Source organism: Haliaeetus albicilla, chromosome 11, assembly GCF_947461875.1.
Source record: "Haliaeetus albicilla chromosome 11, bHalAlb1.1, whole genome shotgun sequence".
Taxonomy (NCBI): domain Eukaryota; kingdom Metazoa; phylum Chordata; class Aves; order Accipitriformes; family Accipitridae; genus Haliaeetus; species Haliaeetus albicilla.
In genome coordinates this window covers 43324106-43349076 of record NC_091493.1, presented here as the reverse complement: position 1 = coordinate 43349076, position 24971 = coordinate 43324106, and the positions used below count along the sequence as shown (strand labels likewise).

The following is a 24971-nucleotide window of genomic DNA, read 5'->3' as shown; positions in this document are numbered from 1 at the left end:
GACAGGCTTTGCTGCGGGAGGGCTTGGCCAGACACATGAAATTCACATTTCCTCCTGAAAATGGGCACGTTTGAAGTTGGTTTTCCTGCACATAGTTCTGGGTTCTGCTCCAATGAAAGCTCTCGGCCATTTGCAGATAGAAGCAAGAGACATTTCTTTCTCCTTTGTGCTGCGTGGCAGTTCAGGGCAGTATTTAAGGACGCTCCTAAGCCTGCGGGCAGGTGACCTTGAGGACAGGAGCTCTTCAAAGCACGGCATGCTGGCAGCACATCACGTCTCATCTGACTCAGGCTTAGCTGGCTGCTGACGGTGCCGGGGATGGTGCCGTTGTGTTCACCCAACACCGACAGCTCCGTGTTCGCTTCTGCTTGGGCTTCCCAGGAGCGGCATGGGTCTTTTCACCCCTCTGCAGGCACAGGGTACTGGAAGTTTGCGTGTTTAAGAGCTGGAAACACCCAGGGTTGTGCAACCAGCATCCAGGTGCTGATATGTCTGCTGCTGGACTTTGTACAGGCAGGAAAAGACACCACAAAGATCCCAAGCGATGGCAGACCACGAAGAGCAAAGCAGATAAACACTTATGTACCCAATGCATCTGCTCTAGTCCCAGGAGATGGACGCCGTAGTCTCGCACTCAAGGGAATCAGCTCGTTGCAGTGGGATTAATAACCCACCCTTGGGAGCTGCTTGTGTTTTAACCCACGCTCTGGCCTGGGAGGAGCTGCCTGGGTTGGGACTTTGCTCAGCTTGCGGCAGCGGCTGGACTGGGGAGCTTGGAGGACTCTGTATGATTGCTGCAAGGGGGGTGAAGCAGACTCTACTGACGAAAGAACGATGTCCAGCCCCGTAATGAGGTTAAAAACCCAACATAGTGGTAAGAGCATCGTGAAGGGATGCAGCTCAGTGCTCCCCAGCCAAAGGATCCCACATTTTTAATTGCACCAGTGCTACCTTCTGCCAAATTATTCACCCATCGACTCACCAAGGCCACACTGAGCTGTAGTAATCCCAGTACGAGCAGAACTATCCGTACGTGGTCCCTCTGGCTCCTCGAGCTGCTTAGCAATGCTAGAGATGACGCAAAAAGAGGAGGCAGGACTGTGCAGGCAGAGTACAGGCAGCATGAATACAGACCAAAACCACAACAAATGGTGCTCCAAGTGCTGGCAGCCATGGTGCCATCCATCCTGCCAGCACCACGCGTCCCAGCCATCCCTTACACCGGCTTGGCTCTTTTTTTGAGCCAGTTCAGTGGAGAAGTACTGGAAGAGATAGGATTGGGCTCAAAAGCAAGGACTGCAGATATCTCCAGGGAGGGACAGAGACAGCTGCCAGAGGAGCAGGTCAGAGCTCTTCTCCTCCACGACTTGAGGCTTATCTCAACATAGTGACTCATGTGGGATCTCTCCACCGAGAGAGGCCGGACGCAAGACATCCAAAAGGCATTTGGGAAGCCAGGGATCAGCACAATTCCCGTCCTTTGGTCTCCTCCTTGGGTTCATTTTGTATGTGGGGATGGAGGTTGACCCCCCCAGCAACACTGTGGCACCTCCATCCTTGGAGATCTTCCAAGCTGGACAAACTGCTCTTGCTTTGGCATTAGTCCTCCAACCCAGATCCTCCTTTCTACCCAAAAGGATGTTGAGGCTAAACAAGAAGCACCCCAAATATTTTTTCCCCAGCTTCATAAAGGCTTTGTGCTTGGTGCTCTCTGCTTGTTCCCAGTATTAATCCGGGCACAAACAACCAAACCATCCCCCAACAACTGAACTTCAAGGGCTAGCAGCCTTCATTGGGGGCTCAGAGACCTCCCAAAGCCTTGCTAAGGCAGAAGATAAAGTGATTTTGGTGCAGAAGGAGCCAAAACCTGCTGCCTTTTGCTTCAGCAAGTCCTTGGCCTGTGCCTGATTTGGGCAGGGGAAAAAAAAAAAAAAAAAAAAAAAAAATCAAATCCCATTTCCAGTGATTGCCTCACTTTGGGCTTGGGAAGCCCCATGAGCCCAGGAGCATCACCTGAAACAGCAGCATGGGAAGAGGCTGGGGGGCCATAAAGCAGCTGAGAGGTTGGAGGGGCAGGTCTGGATGGCAGATGAGTCAGGGACTGGCTCTCCTCACTGCCCAACCCAGAGGACAGGCACAACATCTTGGTCCCATCAAGTCCAAATTGCTCTTGGCCAGAGAAACCACACTACCGGGAACCCCAGAGCAGGAGACAAGGACCTCTAGGCACTACCAAAGCCAGCAACACCCCAATATCAGCATTACTAGAAAATTTTAAGACAACCGCGAGCCGCAGAGCAAGGACAAACGCGCAGATGTTTCCCATAGGAGAAGACCACGGTGACCATGTTGGCTCCGGGCCAAAGCCACCCCGTGTTCCCCATCCACTAGCAACACATGGTGATGGCTGCGGGTCTCAATGGGCACTGGAAACCTTGAAGCGACCAGTGAGCACCCGTCGTTCCCAATGGATGGGCTTCGGGGCAAGCACCGGTCTCCCCTCCGGTTCCCACCTCCCCTAAAATTAGAGCCCATGGGTTTCCACCCTCCTTTCGCACAGGAGCGGGGGGATCACATCCCTGCATGGAATCGATCCCATCTACTGGATCCCCTGTTTGGTTTCTAGGTGAAAAATAGGATTGGCTTTCACCCTGCCTGGGCACCACAAACCCCAAGACCCCACGCGAGACCGTAGGCACGTGGCCCGGCGTCCTACCACGCGCGCGGGGACAAGCGGGTCCCTCTTGCCTCTGTCACCGGCAGCAGTTCGGGGTTATCCTGTCCCCGCTATCGCAACCGGTTCTCCCTCGAGCAGTTAAAAAAGCAACGCCTGCTCAGGAAGTGGTCTCTGCAGCAGACGGAGGTGGGGAACGGCACTGCTGCAAGGGGAGGGTACTGGATGTGCTGACTCAGCATCCCAGCGAGCTCTAGCTCGTCCCGGCAACCCAGCAGCTCAGAGCATGGCATGCAAGACCCCCCTGGCTCCTCTCCGGCATCCTGCTTGGGCAGCGAGGCCAAGCGATGCACCACGGACCCAGAAAAACACCGAATGCTTCCAACCCCACCAGCACCCGTTTTCCACAGAGGGTTTCCCATTGCCACCAGCCCTGGTCCTCCTTCACTTGGCTCTCACTGTGCAGGATTTCCCTGCCATTGCTGTCATGCCCAAGCTTAACTCTTCCCCTTGAAACACAGATCCAGCACCCTGGCTGTCGCTCAGCTTGGGTCTGCCCAGGCACGCTCCATCCAGCGGCTCCAGAGTTCGTTCTTGCCAGTGCAGACAGATCAGTGCGTGTTGCATCTGTACAAAAACCCACTCGAACCTCTCTGGATGAGACCTCTGCGTTATCGAGTGAGCCCTGGAGTGCTCTGTGGGCCAACCCTGGGTGCTGAGCTGATATTTCATGGGAGGCAATGGCTTCCCCATGTGCTCGGCGGCCGTGTTTCTCACTCATCCAATGCGAAGCTCAGAGATTTGGCACCAGTTTGGCACCAACCGGCCCCTTGAGCTCAAGTGGCACTTCTCCTCCTAGCACCAATAAGAGCAACAACCCCCCAGCTGAAGCACACCGTTCCCCACCACGAGCTCATTATCCTCCAAGAGATCCTCATGTTTTGGCTCAGGGAAAATAAAGAATCACCCAAGAGATCTCCATGTCTGGCTCAGAAATAAACACCCATCCACTGCCACTGTCAATTCTCAAGACTGCACCCAAGTTTTCACACTGAGAGGGCAGGGGTCCCGTGGGGACAGCTGGATTTAAGCAAACTGCTCACACTGGAGGGGAAAAAAAAAAAAAACACCAAACTAAACTAAACTAAGCCAGTGCCTGTTGGCTCGTGCACATGGGCTTGCATTCAAGCTGCCCGAGTCAGCAGAGCTCAGGAAGCCTTGCGCGCTTCTGGAAGACGGAGCCGTAGGAAGCATGACACATCTTGAGATGTTGGCTCTGCTCCCCAGGATGTTTATGGTCAGCAAGAGCTTGCCATGATTTCACAGACTTCACATAAACATCTGGATGAAGGACTCTACCGAGGCTCAACCAGAGATGCCGTCCTGGTGCGGGGCTGGTGAGCGCCACGTTACTCCCAAGCCAGAGCAGCAGGACCTCAATGTGGACATGCAGGACAGCCGTTAGCTTCCAGCACCCATCCCACTGCGAGCACTGGCACATCTTCATCGGAGAGAAGAGCGGCGTGGTATGACTCGCTTGCCCACTAAAGCCACTCTGCCAGAGACCCTGTCTTGCTGTTGAGCTCTGATCGAGGAGGAAAAAAACGAAGCCAGTGCTGAGGTGCCTCATCTCACCGGTCACCAAGGGCTGGGGAAGTCCCATCGGGGTGTAAACGAGATGTTAAGTGTCTGGATGGGAGCCACACCGCAGCTTCGAACACTTCCCTTCAGCTCTCCCAGGACGGCACAGTCCCTCCAGCCCTTGTAGGACTTGCCAGGACTGCCCAAGGGTGGCCAGAAGAACACGTTAAATTTGTATCTCCCAAACTTCCACCATTTGGGCATTGTCATCTCAGAAACAGCTGCACAGCGACATGAAATTTCTTTTCCAAGAAAGAGGCCAACCTGCAGGTCTGTGAGCCAAAGAGTGGAGCCAGGAGAGGACGAGCTGTCTGCTCGGAGGAAGGGCCGCACCCTTCCATGACCAACAGAGCTGGGAGATGTCCCCACAGCAGCCCAGGGAACTCGGAGCAGGGGGGTCTCCACTGTAGTTTTGGCCACCACAACCCAACAGCGAGGGCTTGTGATAAAACCCACCAGCTTCGGAGGCCAAGCAGGACCAACCCACTCAAGGTGGAGAAGGAGAAGCATCGTGGCAGCATAAAAGCTGGCAGGATCCACAAACAGAGAGGCAGATCTAGAAAAGATCATGAAGGCCACCAGACAAAACATCTACGGGGGCAAAGACTCAACCGAAAATGAAGCATCAAGGGGTTGCACTAAAGAGTCTCCTGGAGAGCCCAAGCAGCCGCCGATGATGTCCCATACCTGCTCCTGACCCCAAAGGGCGCATTAGAAAGGTCCCTGATGCAGAGAAGAGCCAGCCAGCAGCATTCCAAGGGAAAAGGGTGGGGATATTGTGCCGAAAAAGCCGGGGTAATCCCAGGAATCAGAAGAGAGACAGGGGTGATGGACCACAACAGGATGGGAAGCTTGCTAGCTGGATGACGGGACGACCTGCCACACTCACCAGTCACACGGGAACTGCGAGTCACCAATGATCTGGTTGGGGAAAAACAAAACAAAACACAAAAAAAACCCCAAAAAACAAACCACCAAAAAAATCGAAGAAAAAAAAAAAAATCTAGCTGTGGTTTGCAACCTGCAGTTCACGGACAACTTCGAAAGGCAGCGGAGAAAAGCCAGCCTGCTGTCAGCAGCTTGAACTCGCTCCGCAGGCATCTGCTCCCCGCTGGAAAACCTCCGGCAAATCTAATGAGGAGGAAAAAAACCCCATTCCTCTCGGAAACTCCGCGCACGACGGGTCAAGGAGTCCATGCCGAGACCCTGCGCAGGGTTTCATCACTGGTGTGCGAGTGAGATTAACCGAAACTGAAACAGGTGCGAGGAAGGGCTACCATGGGGAAAACCAGCTCTTCTGCTGCAAGCAGACAAACAGCGTGGCTTGTTTAGCTTGGCACAGCCGAGAGGGAACCCGACACTTTCCCAGCGAGAAGCTCTGCTCTTATTTCCAGCCTCTCCGCGCTCCCCGGCCAGAGGACATGAGTTATACTTGGGTTTTATCAGCTCTCAGGGTATTTGCAGAGCCTGGGGGGATGCACTGGAGCTGTGCCCCACTCGCAGCCACAGCGCGGGGGGATGGAGGGCCCAGACCCATCCGAAAAGCTCCAGGCACTGCAAGGCAAAGTTTTGGGCTGTGTTTCCACCAAGGCAAAAGCTGGTGGCACAAGGCCAATAGACACGGTTGAGGGCTTGCTCCCAGGCTCGACAGCTTGCTCCCAGGCTCCAGAGTGATACAGACTTCCCAGGATACTCCAAATGTTTGCACGATTTTGGGCTCCGGTGTTATTTCCGAGGCTCCCACAGAACCACAATGAGACAGTGGGGCGAGGGCAGACACACAGTGCCCCAAACCTGGGACTGATACTGTGACCTGCATCAGGTCGGGATGATGCTGCTGCTCCTTCCCCACCTTGCTTGGATCCCGCTGCCACCTCTCACCATCACTTGCACCAGAGATGCTCAGCCAACAGCACCATTCGGGACAGAACCAACCCCATGTGGTCCTGGGACGGCAATCCCAAAGCCAAAGCCTCCGGTTTTGAGCCCAAAAAAACCTCCGGCAAAAACTTCACGTGCTTCAGAAAAATAGCACTGAGGTTTGAAAGGGTTTGAGATGCAACACCAGCTCCTAAATGCTAATTGCTCTCCAGTGCCTGCTGCCTGCTTCGGGCAGGGAAGGCATTTGCTCTATGTCTATCCTCTAAAAAGAATTCTAACACACACACCCCAAAAAAAAAAAAAAAGACTTCTTTTTCACAAGCTCTCCTTCGCCAACCCAGTCTCGCACAGCCCCAAGCGCGCTGGCACGGCACCAAGCCATCTCCCAAAGTATTTTCACAAGAGCCGACAGACCGGGTGCGGATGCTCCGTAAAACCTGGCCATTCCTTTACCACTTAAAACCCCCGGGGCTCCCCGGCTGTACCCTCAAATCTGGTGGGATGGGGATTGCGCCGAGCATCGTGGACCACTGGTCGCCCTCTGAGGGTTGCCGTTTGTGGTGGGTCCTGTATCCAGCATCTACACCGGGTTTTGCAGCTGCTGCACCATGCGGAGAATCCTCCCTCTGCAAATCAGGGTGCAAATACCTGTTTAACAGGGTATTTTCTACCCAGGGTGTTTCCAATTTTGCATTTCCCCCATTACCAAGCCTTTTAAAAACAAAAGGCAAGTGAGAAACAGCACTGCCCGAGGGTGCCAGCCCTCCATTCAAGTCTTTTACCTACAGCTAAGAGCCCAAATTGAGCCTTTTCAGAGGTGATTCCAAGCCGATCCTTGAAAACCTTTCATTTTTATTATTTCCCTTAAAGAGTTATCAGGCCTCCAAGCAAATTCATCCTCTAGATCCTACTCTGCTCCATCCAGCTTTAAGCAAGATTTATGTGACGGGCGGCAGAAAACTTTCCTCGTCAGCAGAGGACACATCCAGCATCTAATGAAAGAACAGTTTCTATCCAAGCTGCTTGAAAGGCATCCAGACTCTGTTGCAAGCTCATCTTGTTTGGATCCATCTCTATTAAATTTCTAGCAGATCTCGGCTGCTCCCATAAAAGTGGCAGTGTTTTTACCGGCGATGAATGCAGGCGATTCACGTCGCCATCCCCTTTTTTGCTCCGGGTCCCTCCAACTCCGCATCTTTCACCCCCCACAAACTTTTTCCTCCATCTGCCGGCAGGTTTTGGTTTCAGCATCATTAAAACAGGGTTTTAATCACCTAAAAAGCAAAGGTGAGGGAACCCTGGGAAGCCACCACAAGCCTTAACTCTTTTGTACCTGCAATATTAGCTGGCAAGAAGATCCCCAAAGGCTGTTTTGGACGTTATAACGCCACAGAGAAGACTCCTGAGGGATCTTCTTTTTGCTGTTCATTGCTGTCAGCCTGTAACAAGCTGTCCTCTCCAATTACCGAAACCCACCATTGGCCGTGAAGACTTGGGAATGCTTATTAATCACGCTGGCGTACGTGCAGGAGCGCTCCAGAGAGCACGCGATGTTGATGGGCAAGCCTTGCCGAGCGCGGATGCTTCCCCGAACTGAGCCAAGAGGTTGGGTTTGGTCCTTGGCACGAGTGCGGGCTCTCGGGGCCACCTTGGCACCGTGTCGGGGCCAAGTGCTGGTGTTACGGAGAATTGCTGGATGGCTTCGCCTGGCAGCATCTTACCCCCCATGTTAGGGTTGGCGGGAACGTGCCAGGCTCCAGTGATGAGGAGATGGGAGCCCAAAAAGCTGCTGAGATCCTTCCTCCACTCAACCATTCTACACAGAAAAGAGTTGGGGAGGTCCTAAACACCCCAGGGTGGAAAAGCAGGACTCTGGCCCCTGGATGAGCAAGAAGGGACCAGCCATCAGCAACGCTTGCTGGAAAATAGAGATAAATTGAGAATATTTTCAGCCCCGACCCAGAGCTTGGACGTCTCTGAAGGGACCATCTAGTATAAACTGGGGAGAAACACTTTCCCCAGCTCCTCTGTCCTTAAACTAATCCTTTTTTCTACATCTGGGTGTCTTTGATGGTTAAGCACCAGAAGTCTCTTCCCACAGATACAGATATTTTCAGGAGACAGCAAGAAAAGGAAGGATTTTGACGACATGGACAGCCCAAAACGATAGTAACGCACTGGATAACGTGGATACAAGGAGAACAAACCACCAGGGAGGAAGGGAAGCAGCTGCTCAGCTCCATGTTGCACCCTAGAGACAAACCCAAATGGGATACGTGCCACCTTGTTCTCCTACAAGGACACCATGCTTCCGCAGCAAGAATTTCATGACTTAAAAACCAGTTAGATTCTCCCAAAACCACAAAGCACCAGCTGGGGTGAAACCTCTGTGTCCCACTGACACAAGGACATAAAATCTCCTGTGTTGGAAGAGACCCACGAGGATCATCAAGCCCAACTCCTGACTCCACGCAGGGCAATCTAGAAGTTAAACCCTGTATCTAAGAGCTTTCTCCAAACTCTTCTGGAACACCAGCGGGCTCGGGACCCATGACCTCATCCCTGCGGAGCTTATTCCAGTGCTCGACCACCCTCTCTGTGAAGAGCTTCCTTTCCTCATGGCCAATCTGAACTTCCCTTGATGCAGCTTTAAGCTGTTCCCTTGTGTCCTTCTACCAGACACCCAAGAGAAGAGATCAGCACCTCCCTCTCTGTTCCCCATCATGAGGAAGTTGTAGGCATCAACGAGGCCACCCCTCAGTCTCCTCTTCTCTAAGCTGACCAACCCTGGTGTCCTCAGCCGCTCCTCACAAGCCCTCTACTCCTTTCACCATCTCTGTTGCTCTCCTTTGGACATGTTCTAATACTTTTATGTCCTTCTCAGATTGTGGAGCCCCAAAGTGCCCACAGGACTCAAGGTGAGGTCACACCAAGACATGGGACAACCACATCTTTCGACCAGTTTGCTATACTGTGCCTAATGCACCCCAGGGTACGGGTGGCCCTCTTTGCCATGAGGGCACATGGCTGACTCCCGTTGAACTTCCCATCAAGCAAAAGCCCCAGATCCCTCCCTGCAGAGCTACGCCCCAGCCTGTTGGCCCCAAATCTATACGTACATCCCAGACGACACCATCCCAAGTGCAGAATCTGTCATTTGTCCTTGTTCAATGTCATACAGCTGGCGATTGCCCAGTGCTCGGATCTATCGAGATCTCTCCGTGAGGCCTCTCTACCCTCAGGGGAATCAACAGCTTCTCCTAATTTAGTATCATCAGCAAACTTACTGAGTGTGCACTCAATTCCCGTGTCCAGGTCATCGATAAAAACATTGAAGAGAGAAAAACCCCTAGAGAACACCACTAGTCACTGGCCACCAGCCAGGTGTTGCCCTGTTGACTCTTTGAGCCTGACCCTTCAGCCGACTATTCACCCAACGTGTCGTGTTCATGTCTAGCTGTATGCTGGACATTTCGTCCAGAAGGATGCTCTGAAACAGTATCAAAAGCTTTGCTAAAATCCCCCAAAACCACATCTACTGCCTTCCCTTTATCCATAAGGCCGGCAGCCTTGTCACAAAAGGATATTCAGTTAGGAAGACATGACCTTCCCTTCATGAACCTACATTGGCTTTGACCGATGACTGCAACATCTTTCAAGTGTTTTTCAATAACTCCCAGAATAACCTTCTCCATAATTTCACCAGGCACCAAAGCGAGACTGACAGGCCTATAATTACCAGGGTCATCTTTCTTGGAAATTGGAGTAACATTTGCTAACTTCCACTTGACTGGGACCTCTCCAGAGTCCCAAGCCCCTTGATAAATAACAGAAATGTCTCACAATAACATCATCCAACTCTCCCAGTACCCTGGGATGAATCCCATCAGGCCACATAGACTTATGTGCATGCAGTTGCTGCAGCAAACCCCATACAAGTTCCAAGTCAACTGGGAGATTGTCACTCCCCCAGTTGTGGTCCTCCAACCATAGGCTCCACAGGGTCCCAGGGCCCATCACTGGTGTTAAAGACAGGGGTGGAAAAAGGCATGAAATGCCTCTGATTTATCTTCATGCCTATTTATGAGGTGACCAACACCATCAAGTAACAGACCAATGTTTTCTTTAGTCCTCCTTTTGTTGTTAACATACTTAAAAAAAAAACTTTTTTTTTTTTTTTTTTTTGTTACACACCACATTACTGGCTAGACACGGTGCTGCAGGAGGCACAGTGCAAACACGAGTTTCATTTTCTCAGCAGCAGCAAACTCCAGAGAAGGATTAACGTGGCCTCATGCCGAAGAATTAGCTCATTTCTGCTGGGGTTGGGAGAAGGTTACGGTACCTCCATCCCCAGCTTGACCCAGCAGCAGTTTGCTCTTGCAAAAGGGGTCATTGCCACTGCCACTTACCCCTTACACGCTCCTGAGTAGCTTTTATCCCCCCGATACCAAGAAAAAAAAGCCCTAGATTTAGGCCACTTGCCTAGGTTTTCCAGATATCTGGCAGCCCAGCTGGAGCAGGAGAGCAGCCTGGGCTGTAGGACAGAAGTAATCCACCCCAAAAAACCCAACACTGCAGCCACAACACATTTACGCCCCACTTGCCCCAACCAAGAACTTGGCTTTGCATGGCCAAAACACAAGCTTGCACCAGTACAGAACCTTTCTTCCCCATAAATGCCCAGTGGAGAAGGATTGGGCCATGTCCTACTTTGCAAGGCAGCAGGAGAATCCACGGCCGTGCCCAGTGTTGCCCCCGGCTTATTTTTAAACCATGGCCCGGTTAGCACGAGCAACGGCACAGGGGAGAGAGGCTGTTAGGGGTGCTGGATTTGGGAGGTTATTTATAGACACCGAAAGATGGGCACGGCAGGTGCTCTGTGCCTTGGACAACCGCTACCGAGCGCGGGTGTGAAACCTTCTCCCAGCACACCGAGGAGGACCACTAGGCACCAGACAGAAGCCCTCCTCGCCACAGACTTTACCCATTCAGGGCCACGGTTTTGGGTTACCAAAGACCACCCACACCAAGAAAACGCCTTGAACAACACTCACCCCGTTCTCTTGGTGGCACATTTGAGGACGACGTCATGACCCACCTTCCCACCCCATAGGAACGTTGCCGTGCTCACGAGAAACCACTCAACCCAACCCTCGCGCTACCATCAATTCCTTACTTTGGTGCTTACCCATGGCACAGGTGAAAAGCTACTAACCCCAAAAGTCTTTGGGAAGAGATTCACGGCTGAGAGCTTTGTTAACCCTGCGTTAGAGGAGACGTAGCGTGGGGTTTTTTCCATGCAACTTGAGGGTTTCCAACTGTACTCCACGTTGCAGCTCCAGCTAAGCCCTGCCTGTTGTCTTGGACTCAAGTATTCAATTATTTATTTGCTAGGCAACAACATGACATCTTTCCTGGCACCGTTCGCAGGCTAAGAGGCTGACGAAGCGGTAATTAGTGAGGAAGGTTACTGGGACTGTGAGCTCAACCTCCTGGTTAAGAGAGGTTGAAAGCCAACAGCTTAAACTCAGCCCAACACCAGGAAGGAAGACAACAATGTTGGGAAACAGCCACGATTTCAGGGGCAGCCCCTCGCCCATGCAAAAAACCTCAGAAAAGGCCACTGGATGTAGGCATTGGGGACTGTCCTGAAGAGCTAAGGCAAGATTAGCAAGAGCTGCACCTCTGTTGGGTGTCTGGTTTCATGTCTTGCATATCTTTTCTGGATGGAGTTCAAAGGCGAGCCATAAAAAAAAAATGGCCCAGCGGTTGGCAAACACACCTTGGGACGGGCTACACGTGAGCTGCTCCGCTCCAGAATAAGGTTTAGAGGCACCTGAAGCTCTCTGCTCAACCCAAGATCAAACCAAAGCATGATTTCCTACACTGGACCACTTCACGTGGGGACTCACCTTGCAAGAACGACATGTTTTTTTCCGCCCAAACACCCCTAAAACTCACTCTGACGCTTCACAGTTAAAACTAGGACAGTGCCATGAGGTCTCATCACCCCACCAAAGCCCAGATCTACGACAAACCCCACCTTTGCAAGAGCTGAGTATACTTTGACCTCCTCGTCCTGTTAATTTTATTTCCCAGGCTCCCATAAACCAACTGTTCCAGCTCTTTGCTCCTGCCTCTCATCTGCAAGTCCCTACCCCCATGAAGGATCATGCAGATGCTCTTTGGAACAACAATGACTGGGAAGAGGTGGGACAGATGGCAGCAGCTCAAAACCCTCACACATCCTCTGTGACCAAGAATTTAAGACTTGGTTAAGGGAGAGTTGAAGGGTTGGGCTTGGAAATCATGTGAACATCTACCAGAAGACTTTAAGGACCAATTTCTTAGGGTTTTTTGGTGTCTCCCTGGGCACGTGGCTGTACAATGGCTGGCAGGGGCAGCTCAGATCAAGACAGACGCACGGACTCAACCAACAGCTGAGCAATAGCAGAAATTGCTCTTCAGAAACTGCCATTTAAGAGACCAACGCTCCCTTCCTGCAAGCCCCAAACACCGCTTCCCTTCTCCATCTCTTTGCTCATAGCTGTTGGCAACCAACGCGAAACAAGCCCGACATCAGTGACCTGCTCGGGGACAGGAGGACACCACCAAGAGCAAAGCAAAAGATGTTCCTTCAGCTGCGGTGAAATGATGTTAAACCGTTATTTTGCGCAATTTCCGGACACGAGTTCTCCATCTCAGGCACGTGCGGGATCCCTTACCTTCCCCGGAGGACAGCGTTGAACTGCAGCCACCAAATGCCACCACTTTAGCACATCTCCAGCCAACTCATGTCCCCATGGGGTTGATTTGTGCTCCATCAGAGGTCCCTATCACAGGCTTCTGGTGTTACAAATCACACTTTCTAAAATCATCTCCCTTTCTCCAGCTGCTCCCAATGTGGCTCTGGGTGGGTGCCCCTCCGGGTGCAGATGCTTTTCAATATTTTAATGCAAAATTGCAACCGAACCACGCACATCCATTCAACATCATCCAGATTAATGCAATACAAAGTAATCTTATTTATAACCAGACTCGCCATGCTCAAAGGTACCAGCGAGATGTCCGGAGGGCAGCTGTACTATAGCGATTCATGGCTCAAGAATGACAATTATTGGGGGTTTTTTTTAGTGGTGGATCTGTTTGGCTCAGCTTTGCAGTATGCAAGTCCTGGGGGAGCTTTGCCAAGCCCCAACGGGCAGGTACGTGTCATGGTGGGGAGCACAGTCATGCACTGGCTCCATCCAAAACCCGACACCCCAGTTCAGGGCCATGCAGCAGCTCCGTCCAACACTCAACACCCCAATTCGGGGCCGTGCAAAGCAACTGGCAAACATTTGCCATTTGCAGCAATATTTGATGCCTACCATCCCATTTTAGCAGCGCGCATGGCCCTTTGCAACACCTTGCACCCAAAGACTACCCGGCACATCTCTGTCTCCAAATCCTTGCTGCGCAAGACAGGAAAAAAACACACCATACAGCTTAAATCCAGCTTTTCCAGCACCTGGCATCCAAAGGGCTCAATCCAGCACAAGTGGGAGCCTGAGCCCAGCACCCAGCCACGTCCTCCGGATCCAGCTTAGGCATCCCTGGACCCCGACATCCATCCACTGCCGGGTTTTATCGATTTCTACCGTGCAGCCAAGCTGCCACCACCAGTGCTTTTCCAGCTACTTCCTCCTTATCTCCATCTGCTCCGTGGCAGTTTGGTTATTTAAGCACCATGCAGACTTTGCTTTTCTAAGCAAAGAAAAACCACCTTTGCCCTCTTCCCTGCTCCCTCTTCCCCACTCCCATCCCTTCCGAAAGGATACTCAGGACTTTTGGAGGGGAGAAGCGGGTTCAGAGAGTTGTTCAGCCTTCATCCACCACCTCCTGTGCTCCCACGGTGAGGATGAGCATGTTTTTGGGGTGAAAACCACCCCCTAGAGAGGCTCCAAGGTGGGTGGGGAGCTAGATAACATGACAACGTGGATCAAGAGCCAGTTCGACCCACAGTGATTTGTCACCGGTGCCACCAACCCCAAAGTGACCCAAATTCAGGCAATTTCATCCCAGTGATTCCCTCATCCCACGAGATCCCCATGGCCCATTATGCTCAGCCTGGAGAGCAGCGCCCATTTAGCAGGATGCCCCTAGAAAAGCCCATGCCGCATCTAATGAGCTTTAACGATGATAAAGGTGGCAACATCTCAGAGGCCAGGACCGAGGACATCTACAAGGACACACTCCGTGAGCATGCACAAAGAGACGCTGCACAGCTCCCACCATCCCTGATCCCGCTAGATTTCTTCTCATTTTGCAAGGGAAACCAAGTGCACAGCCCAGATCCACACCCCCTCGTGGCAATGGGATTTTGCCAGGGGTGCAAGGAGAAACTGAGTCATGCATGGAGCCTTGCAGCTTGAGATTATACCTTTTTAAGGTAATTTAAGCCAGACACCACCCTTTGGGCAGCAGTGACCCAAAACCAGGCTCTCCTCAGCCCCACAGAATGGGTGAGCATTGTTATTCCCCCAGGGCAATTAAAACACAAATTACTGCCAACCTGAAGTTGTCCCCAAACCATTCCAGGCTGTAGACACAGATGGGGACAACTTCCCAACACACGCAGCACCAGCGACCGTCACACCCCGCAGCTTATTTCTGCCATTTAATTTCTTTCCAAGAGTATTCGGAAAGAAAAAATACCTACAACCTACAGCCCCACGGGACCGGCAAGCGCTGAGCTGTCGGGACAAGCCAGCGCCTTCCCCCCGGGCTCATTCCCTGCGGGGGCAGCAGGCGCCAAGCCCACCTCCGCCCGGGAACGCCGTGTCCTGCCCCTCGATTTTCCAACAGCATCGGGCGGTGGTGGGAGTAGAGGCAAACACGGCTCCGAGCATCCTTCCCGGGGCTCTTGTGCATGAGTCCAGGCTCAAGTGGGTTGTTGAGTTTCATTCCGGCAGGGAAAAAAAAAAAAAAAAAAATATATATATATATATATATAAAAAAAAATAATCGGATCGTGCAAGTGGGTGCTGGAGAGGGGAGGGGATCTCCGAGCGTCAGGATCAGCCTTTCCCAGGAGCAATCTCAACTTCAAGAGCTCCTTAATGGTGCTTGGAGGGATGAATCAAAAGAGACTCTTGGCCCGTGACAGCGGTTCTTGCAAGTCAAGACTGGAGGGGGAAGGGGAGAAGGATGGAGAGGGGACACAGAAGAAGGGATTAAAAAGAAAGGAGAAGGGGGGGGGAAATAAAATAGGTGGAGAAACAAAAGGGATACGGAGGTGGGACAAAGGCTGAGCCTCAGCCCCTGCCACATGCAGTCCATCTTGGGTATTGTCCTCGCTGTCAGACCTGTATAAATTAAAACCCCGGAGCCATGAGCACCTCCCCTACCTCCTTTCCACAGCATCGTCTCTTCCAGAATGAGGCAGGAAAAAAAAGTCTGTAAAAACTTCCCTATCTCCAGCTTCCCAAGCAGCCACACCGCCTGATGCTCTAAAAGCTTGAGCATCCTTGGGGGGGGAGCTCAAAGGGGCGATTCCCCCCAAGGTGGTAGGGTTTCGGGGGGTTTGCTCCTGCTAGAAACCTCCTGCGAAGAGGACCAGGCAGCGCAGGGTGCTGCACGGTGCCGAACAAGCCTGTGGGCTCTGGTTCTCTGCCAGCCCTTTCACATTGCCTCCCAAAAAAAGACACGGTGGATTTATTTAGTCGCCTGGATCCTAAAAAAAAAAAAAAAAAAAAAAAAAAAATCCTGCTCCTTTTTTCCCCCCAGAGCTAGAAATGGCCCCAAACTAAACCAAGAGCGGCTTCCCCGCGATTGCAATCAAAATAACCATAAAGAGCTCTAAATTGGGAATAAACGACACTGCGGCTGGGTTTCACCGCCTGCAGCATGGGAAAGCCCTGGGATGCCCATCACGGGTGGGCAGCAGGACATTAAAGCAATTTGGGATGAAAACACTCCTTTTTAGCTAAAGCACACAAGCTGTTTGTACCTAAACTGGGTGTTTTCCCAGTTGTCCCAGTTTGGCACATGGTCGAACCTCACAGCATGCATCAGTTTGGGCTTTCTAGTCTGATATTATGATGGATAAAATCTGGTCCCGCAAAGCCAGGGCCAACCCTGGGGATATTAAAACATCAAGACCTAATCAAACCCCATCTCCGATGCGACTGGGAGCAGAAGAGGAGCCTGATACTGACCCTCAGTAGCTCGGTCGGATCCTGTGCCAGTGACTGAACATACTATACGACACAAAAGAGAAGATTTGACTAAATCAAGACGTATCTGGCAGCTCCAGTGCCAGGAAGGGCAGATTTTGGGGTCGATAATCTCACACCAGGACCACAAACGCTATTTCCTCTCTTCTACCCATCTCATATTAAATTGACGTGTGTTTTGCCTTGATTAATTTGGTTAATTAATACAGCAGCTCCTGGATGGAGGGCACTGGGGGTACACGAGCCCACGGCATCGACTTGCTATGGGGCTCTGCCATCCATAGAGCGTGGCGAGCCCATGTTGGGGACCTTGTGGCACTGCACGATGCCACGAGGACTGTAGTGACACCCCACGCTGTCACAGCACCGACAGAACATCCTGCTGTCCCTGCATCAGGGTCATTGGTGACACCATACACTGTCACAGCATCCCCAGATCAGGATGTCCCTGCACTGGGGACCTTGGTGACACCACACGCTGCTGCATTGGGGACCTTGGTGACAACGCACTGCCACATCATCCCTAGAGCAGGACGTCCCCGCATCAGGGACCTTGTGACAGCCACAAACATCCCTGGTGTAGCATGTCCCCACGCCAGGGACATTAAGACAACGTGAACTGCAGGGTGTCCCTATATTGGGGGACCTTGTCACACCCCACACCGCCACAGCAATCCCAAAGCAAGATGTCCCCAAACTGGGGACCTTGTGACACCCCACACTGCCATGGCATCCCTAAAGCAGAACAACCCCGCATCGGAGACCACAGTGACACCCCACACTGCCACGGCATCCCCAAAGTCCCTGCATCAGGGACCTCGTGGCACCATCCCCAAGCACAAGGAGGAGCCGGGTGCCGTCCCCTCCCACACGTGCAGCCAAAAGCACAACCACAACTCACCCCCCGCAGCCGCCAAATCCCCCTCCAAACCTTCCTCCCGTCCCACAACTCTGACCTTGTGCTCCATCGCCAGCCGGGACACGCAGCCGGGTGACCGGGAGGAATGAGGGGGGGGCAGAACCGAGGGGACCATCCCCTCCCCAGGCAGCCCCAAGCCAACGCGATGCCGCGAACGTAGTAAGGGAGGAAGAACCGAGCAAAAGCTCGACGTGTTGATGAGCTGCAACCGACCGCGGCTCCAACCGCCCTGCCGATCCCTGTGCCGATATGGGGAGGAAAACCGCCCCCACCCCCCCCGGGCGTGGGTTGATAAGGGTGCCAGCAACTCGGGAAACAAGGAGGGAACCGCAGCTTGGAGATAAAGGCTCAGCAATTCGGATCCCACCTCGCCAGGTCCCACGGGGAAGTGGCACCCCCCGCTTCACCCTGGGGGGGGGGCACGGGGATGAGCCTCAAAATAGGAAGGGGGTAAAGGTTGGAGCATCTCTGGCCCCGTTGCTGCCGCCTGCAACAACAAATCACCTGAACCGCTTCCAAAAGGGCCCCTGTGTGGCACAGCACCCCAAAAAAATCCCAGTGAGCAGCCTGAAACATCCCCTCAAAGAGCAAGGAGGGCAGACAGGGCCACCCAAAAGCCACAAGAAGGGTCCCCACGGGATGTGGCACCCAGCCCCCATCGCTCGTGGTGCCTCCAGCCAAAAAAAAAACGGGGTGACGGTTCAGGTACCACGATCACGGATGGGAAATCCCCAGCAGCAGCTCCTTCCCCCTCCCCACGCTGGCTCAAAGCTCAGTCAGGCAGAACGAAGCAGCTGCCCGAGCCGCCACAGTGCTCGCTCCTCTGCTAACGAGCCTGCACACTGCAGAGCCCAGCCGCCGCTCGTTTGCCACGATCACTGGCACTGGGGCAAGCAGAGATGTAGGTTTTCTTCCTCCATCTCCTCTCCTACACCGCTGTCCTTTGTGGGTCGCACTGCACGGGGCGTGCTGCCCCTCCGGCACCGGCTCGGCACTCTCTGGCGCGCAAGCAGCGCTACTCGGTGCCAGCGGCACCCCCAAAAACCACCCTCGCTGAGAAGAACGTCTCTCCCGGCAATCGCTTGCTGACCTCCCGGCAGCAGCGTGGACTTTGCCTGGCTCCAAAAACCTACTGGCAGCTGCCAAACCACCTCTGGCTCATGGTCAGTGGCACTCAGCAAATACCAGGGTAATTTTGCCGCGAGGAGGCTGGTGGAGGCATCAGAAGAGCCACAAATCCTTGAGGTCGGTGGCACTGCAAGCCTTTGTGCAGGGTCTTCCCACCCCACAAGACCCTTCGACCAGCGTGCCGGCCTTGGACACCATTTTGGCACATTTTGAGCTCGGAAGCAGTGACGGGGGCTTGCCCAGCCCCTCCGATTGCATCCCCTTAAGTCTGCCCATGTGCAGGGCTGCAGCTGGGTCCACCTGAAGCACCCCAGGACCCCAGCTGAGCCCCACCACCCAGCCAGAGCCAGGTTGGACATCCAGATGGGGACATTCTCCATCTCCCAACACAGCCCTCGCTATTTTCTGGGCACCGATTCCCTCCTCCTCTAAACACCATCTTTAAATACCCATATCCATCCTCTGGAGCTAATTTTCCACCCACTGACCACAGTGAAGGAACCAAGAGCTGAAAAGCTTCCCAGATGCAACATGGTCCTTCCCCACCCACCACGAGGTGGGTAAATAATATGGGGGCTCACCAAGCAGATCGCCTGCACTAGGAGATAAGGTTTTAAGTCAACCGGTGCTTGCGGAGATGGGCAAACGTTACGGGAAAGCAGCGTTGAAGAGGAATCGCAGCCGCGACTCCACTGCTGTTACCGCTTCCAGATGGGGAAAAAGCCACCCTCCAGCCAGGGGACAAGTAACAAGGCAAATCACTGGCCAGTGGTGGGATCCATGGCCACCACCCACCTCGTTTACCGGTGACGACATGGGGATGGGGAAGGACAGGGGGGTTGCAAATGCATGGAGGTGTTCAGGTAGGACTTGGAATGGTGGAGGCGCCCAGCCCGCATTTGGCAATGAAATGATGGAGGAGTTGAGGTAGGACAGGGTTAATCCTCCAAAGCAGGCAGAGGACAGGCAGCAGACAACCAGGGATCTACAGATCAGTGGACAACTTGCAGTAGCTGCACTCAATAGATAAGGAATCGGCCGGACAGCTGCATCCAAAGAGTTATAGTCAACCTCTCAAGGTCCAAGTGGAAACCAGTAACAAGTGGAGTCCCTCAAGGGTCCATACTGGGATCAATACTATTTAATATTTCCAGCAACAACATGGATAGTGGGATTAAACACACCCTCAGTAAGTCTGTGGGTGACCCCAAACTGAGTTGATACCTTGCGGGAAGGGATGTCATCCAGAAGGACCTTGACAGGCCAACATGACTTCTTGATGGGCCAACATGAACTTCATGAAGTTCAACGAGGCCAAATGCAAGGTCCTGCACCCAGGTCAGGGCAATCCCCAGTATCACAAACTGGGGGATTGAGAGCAGCCCCATGGAGAAGAACCTGTTAGAGCAGGTTCAGAGGAGGCCACAAAGATGACCCAAGAGCTGGAGGACCTCTCCTATGAAGGAAGGCTGATAGAGTTGAGGTTGTCCAGCCTGGAGAAGCGAAGGCTCTGGGGAGACCTTCCTGTGGCCTTTCCATATATAAAAGGGGCTTATAAGAAAGATGGAGAAAGACTTTTTATCAAGACCTGTAGGACAAGGGGCAACAGTTTTAAACTGGAAGAGGGTAGGTTTAGATCAGACCTAAGGAAGAAATTTTTTACAATGAAGGTGGTGGGACACTGGAACAGGTTGTCCCAGAGAAGTTGTGGATGCCCCATCACTGGAATTGTTCAAGGTCAGGTTGGAGAGGGCTTTGAGCAACCTCATCTGGTGGAAGATGTCCCCGCCCACGGCAAGGGGTTGGACTGGATGACCTTTGAAGGTCCGTACCAACCTAAACCAGCCTATGAAAACTTCCCTGCTCATCCAAGAGCCCTCAGAGGAGAGTTTTGCCTGGAGCTGAGACAGGGATGGACCCAACGGGGTCACCCACGGGTGACGGAGATCCCCCACCCCATAACGGAACATCCCCTGCAAGAGCAGCCGCTGCGTACAGCAGGTTTTCACAATTCCAAGGGCATCCCAGTATAGCTCCATGCCGGCATTGGGGGCTAACCAGTCCTTGCTGGAGCTGCTCATCCCCCAGCACCCACAAAGCACCGGCGGCACGGCTTCCCCGGCACCGAGCGGTGGGGCAGAGGATGATGCCTTCACCCTGCAAGTGCACAGCCATCCTCAGCAGAGCTGGAGGAGTGTTTCTGTTTCGAGAAGAGGGGAATTCAGCAAGGCCAGGCGCAGGTGGCACAGTTTCACTCTGCTCAGCACGACCGTGGCTTCACCAGCAATACGGAAAACACATGGGTCACCGCCGCCATGGCACAGCACCCACCTGCTCCCTCCCAGCACGGCACCAGTCCCACACCGACATGCAGCGAAGCACGAGAACGGGCAAGGTGTCACCACTTGGGGACACCGTCGGTTTCGGGTCCCAATGTCATACCAGGGGAGATGAACGGTCTCCAAAATGCCGCTGGCTTGACCCACCGCCAGGTTTTGTGCCTGTCTGTGGTGCTGAAGCCGGATGGCGGCACAAGGGCACAGGGATGCCGGCCCGGCATTTGCACCCTTGTTTCTCCTTCCATCAAATCCACGTGTTTCTCACCATACCGTGGTTCCCACTTCACCGTGGGATGCTGAGAATTGCCAAGAGAGCAAACACCCGCCGCAAACCGCTCCAGCACGATCGCGCGACCATCAGGCAAACCAACTGAATCAACCTGAGCATCACCAACCATGCACGAAGGGCCAGGAGATGTCCCCATCCCCCCAAGTAGCCACCCCAATGGCACCGACTGGGGACTTACCAGCCACATCGTGCGCTTCCAGGGCAATGTCGGGCTCCTGACGGGAGAGCGACGAGAAGAAGTCGGGATCCTCTTGCAACGAGTGCAGCTCGGTGCTGGAGGGTCCCTTCCCCTCCCTGCTCATTGTCGCCAGATCATCCCCAGCGTAGAAAGCATCTTCCTCGAGCTCTGTCTCTGTTTCCACCGACGTCCCAGATAAAGCTGGGTTCTCCAGGGGCTTTTTTGCATCTTGAAGGAAAGCGGCTCTTCGTTCTTCGCCTTGGGGGCACTCAAGGGCAGGAAAAGTCTCTTTGTTTGGCTCTGGTGTCATTAACAGGGCTCTGCCTCCATCTCCTTGGCGCTCTGAGAAATTAGGGACAGCTTTCTCCATCCCTCGCCGATTGTGCTGTGTCACTCGGAAAAAAACACTGCGCCGGCACTCGGGAGGGTTGGCGGCCAGGGACTGCCAGAAAAATCTACAAGAAATAAGATAAAAGAGGAGAAAATTAGAAAAGAGACTGGATTTTGCCAAGGTGGAGGAGAAACAGTTGCGGCTGCGCCCGTGCCGGGAAAACCGACGGTCTCGGCACCTTGCCATGGTCACCAAAGCTCTCAGTGTCCTGGAGCCAGGCAAGACATCGGGTCCCATCACTCCCCCCTCACAAAAATTGGTGCTGCCGGTAGCCAACACGGTGCCAGGTCCCTGCCAGTGTCAACGGACCCCAAAAGGTGCCACTTCTCCCCAGTATGAACCTTCTTTCCTCCCCTCTGCATCGCCATTTACCAGGGGAACAGCACACCCTCCACCCTCTGCCACACACTCCACAAAAAACCCCAATGGCCCCCAAATTCGTTATTTATCCCTCAAAAAATTCAATCCCCACAATGCGGTGCTGGGAATGGTGCCAGTTTGCACCCCTGGCAGCTCTGCTCCACCACCAGCTGCCCCAAAATCAGGGCAGCTGACCCCAAAACCAGAGCACGTATGGGGTTTTGGGATGCTGTGCTGCATCCTTTTCCCTGGATGAATTCAAGCAGATGGGACAAAGTGGTACCTTCACACTGGGGGACACTCAAAGGGTTTGGGGACCCCTCAAATGGCAACTAGGTGCCAGCCGCTCAAGTGTGGATCCCCCCCAAAAACAAACCACCACCCCAAAACACCTTCCACCAGCCGACGCTGCTGCAGCTGCAGGTTAAAGGCTGAAAAATAAAATCATTAGGGGAAATAAAGAAGAGTGCTCAGGATCCTCATCTCTGCGGGGTGAAGATGCCAGGTCGAATCCTGACCCGAGCAGGCGGAGCAGGGAAAAATAGGAGGAAAGAGGCGCTAAAAAGCCGGGCTTATCAGCTCCACTGGAGGATAAAGGCACAGGAGGAGAGCGAAGGAGCTAAATTTACCCCAGCGAGAAAGGAGAAGACAGAGAAGAGACTATAAATACCTTCAAGGTAAGAATGCAAATGAAGAGGGAATTATTCAAGCTGGTGCAAGATGTTTCCCCGCCCCGGGGGCCGAGGGAGGAGAACGATGGAGCAAACCCCAACGCCCAGCGGCCACCCCGAAATGCCACCCCGAAATCTCTCCCGCCCCAAAGCGACCAGTGCCTGTCGCTTCCCCGGGGAACAACGCCCAGAGCCAACGTGGGTTAGTTTGCCAATAGGAAGTTAAAATAGAAATTCAATTAAATAAATTAAAAGTAAGCTGGCTCCGCGCACCGGCGTCTTTCTTTTGTGAGGATCGGTAGCGCTGGCTGGCTTCGATTTGTACGGATATTCCACCGGCATCGCCCTGAAATGGCACCCGATGCCAACGCTGTGCCGGCAGAACACTCTTGCCCTGAAGAGCGGTACCACATCGACACTTCCCCCAATTCCATGGAGGGCTTTTGGGGAGCAAACCCCAAATCTGTTGACGTTTAGGGGCTTGCCGCGGTGTCGGCTTGGTGCCAATGGGCTGGGATGAGGGATGCTCCGCCGCGATGAAGCCATCCATGCCGGCTTACCGGGGGAAACAGTGGATTGCGGCATCATCTTTTACCACTATCCAGCTTAAATCCAGTCCGACACACACGGCACTCCCTTTTTACCACATCTCCCATCGTGCCACAGTGGCTCATCCATCGTGCCAGCAAGGAACGTCGGAGAAGCCTCCACATCGAGCGGTGCCAGCAGGATGGGAGCCCAGCAGCCGGTTCAGCACCGGCGTTTCTCCCTGTGTTTCCCGGTGTGCCGTCAAACGGCGAGGAGTCGCCCCAAAATGTGTCATCGCCCCGCTGCAGGGAAATAAAAAGGCACTGCAAGGCACTGGGTGCCGGCAAAGCTGGCAGGGGACAGGCAGGGGCACCTGGGATCCAGGGGGAGAAAAGCCATTGTGGAGTTTTGCCTTTTTAATCGCAGCCGCATCTCAGGCCAGTGGAAACCCCGGCGCATCCCTGAGCCAGGGGGATCCATCCAGGTGAGAATGAGTGAAAAAAAAGCACAAAATGGGTTTATTTTGAAAAGCTGCGGGTTTTGGGGGGGGGGATGTGGGTTTGATCTGAGCCAACTCCAGGACGGCATCTGGCATCCCTCGGGGACCGCCAGTTCCTTTCCCTGGCAATAAATCGCAGCATCCCTTCGGCACCACGCTTGCCGGCTCGCTCCAAGCCTTTGCTCACCGAAACGTGTCTCGCTGTGGCCGTGCCGAAACTCCCGTGCCGGGAATGACACCAAATCCCCCACCCCGGCATCGCGCTCAACATCACCCACCAGCACCTCAACCCACCAAAACCCCAAACCCAACCAAGCACAAGCCGGTGCAGATGGGGGGGACATATCAGTGCCAAGTCTCCCACCTCGCTCACCAAAAAAACCCAGATTTTTCCAAGTTTTCCCTTTTTTTCCTTCCCAAAAAACCACAGATGAATCCATCTGCTGTCCCGGCACCTAAAAACCCACCATCCTCCCCAAAAACCCACTTGGCTGTTTTCAAGCTCATCAGGGCAGGGGGAAAAAAAAAAATAAAAAAAAATAAAAGGGAGTTTCTTTTCTTCCCCGGCTCGCTCTGCACCAGCACCCTAAAAAGACCCGAGTGCTCACCGTAAAGTTTAAAAAGCCTCTTCCCCAGCTCTGCTCCCTTCCCAAGCTCGCTTCCCAAGCTCTGCTCGCTTCAAGGGTGGGAGCTGGACTGCGGAAACCCTTCCCCCAGCCCATCGCCCCAGAGCCATGCAAAGGCGGAGCAGAATTGGGACAATTTAAATGCTAAACCGGTTAAGTGGGGACAATCGCTGCCTTCCCTGGAAGTCAAGAGGAAGGGGCCTTTCCCCAGGCCAAACGGCTCCCGGCAGAGTTTCTGCAGTGGGTTACCCTGCGAGCTTGCTGCACGCTTGAGTCAGGAAGGCTTTGGCCGGGTGTTTTTTCCCCTGCGGGGTTTTCTGGTTTGGGTTTTTTTTTTTTTATTTTGCCTTGCAGGGAGAGCAGAGCCACAACGCAGGAGAACAGCACTGGTTCCTTCCCCCTCCGTGATGGTTCATGGCCAAGCGTGCAGGTCCGGCACGCTCACCACACACTTGAGCTGGGTGGGCTGTGGCTACAGCTACGTATTTTTTCCCTGCGTGGGTTTTGTTTTTTTTTTTTTGCCTTGCTGGGAGAGCAGAACCACGACACAGGAGGACAGTGCCGGTTTTTCCCCCTTCAGATCACATCACGACCAAGCGCGCAGGGTCCAGCACGCTTGTAGCATGC

The 24971-nt window shown here is 53.4% G+C and overlaps 1 protein-coding gene across 3 annotated transcripts in view; it reads right to left on the bottom strand.

Moving 5' to 3' along the window:
* Window positions 1-24971, bottom strand: part of WIZ (WIZ zinc finger) — a 58359-nt gene that overhangs the window by 29641 nt on the left and 3747 nt on the right. For all 3 annotated transcript variants that reach the window (XM_069797568.1, XM_069797566.1, XM_069797567.1), the window contains exon 2: window positions 21270-21724. In XM_069797568.1, coding sequence (XP_069653669.1) covers window positions 21270-21724 — 455 coding nt within the window. The remainder of the gene's footprint in view (window positions 1-21269; window positions 21725-24971) is intronic.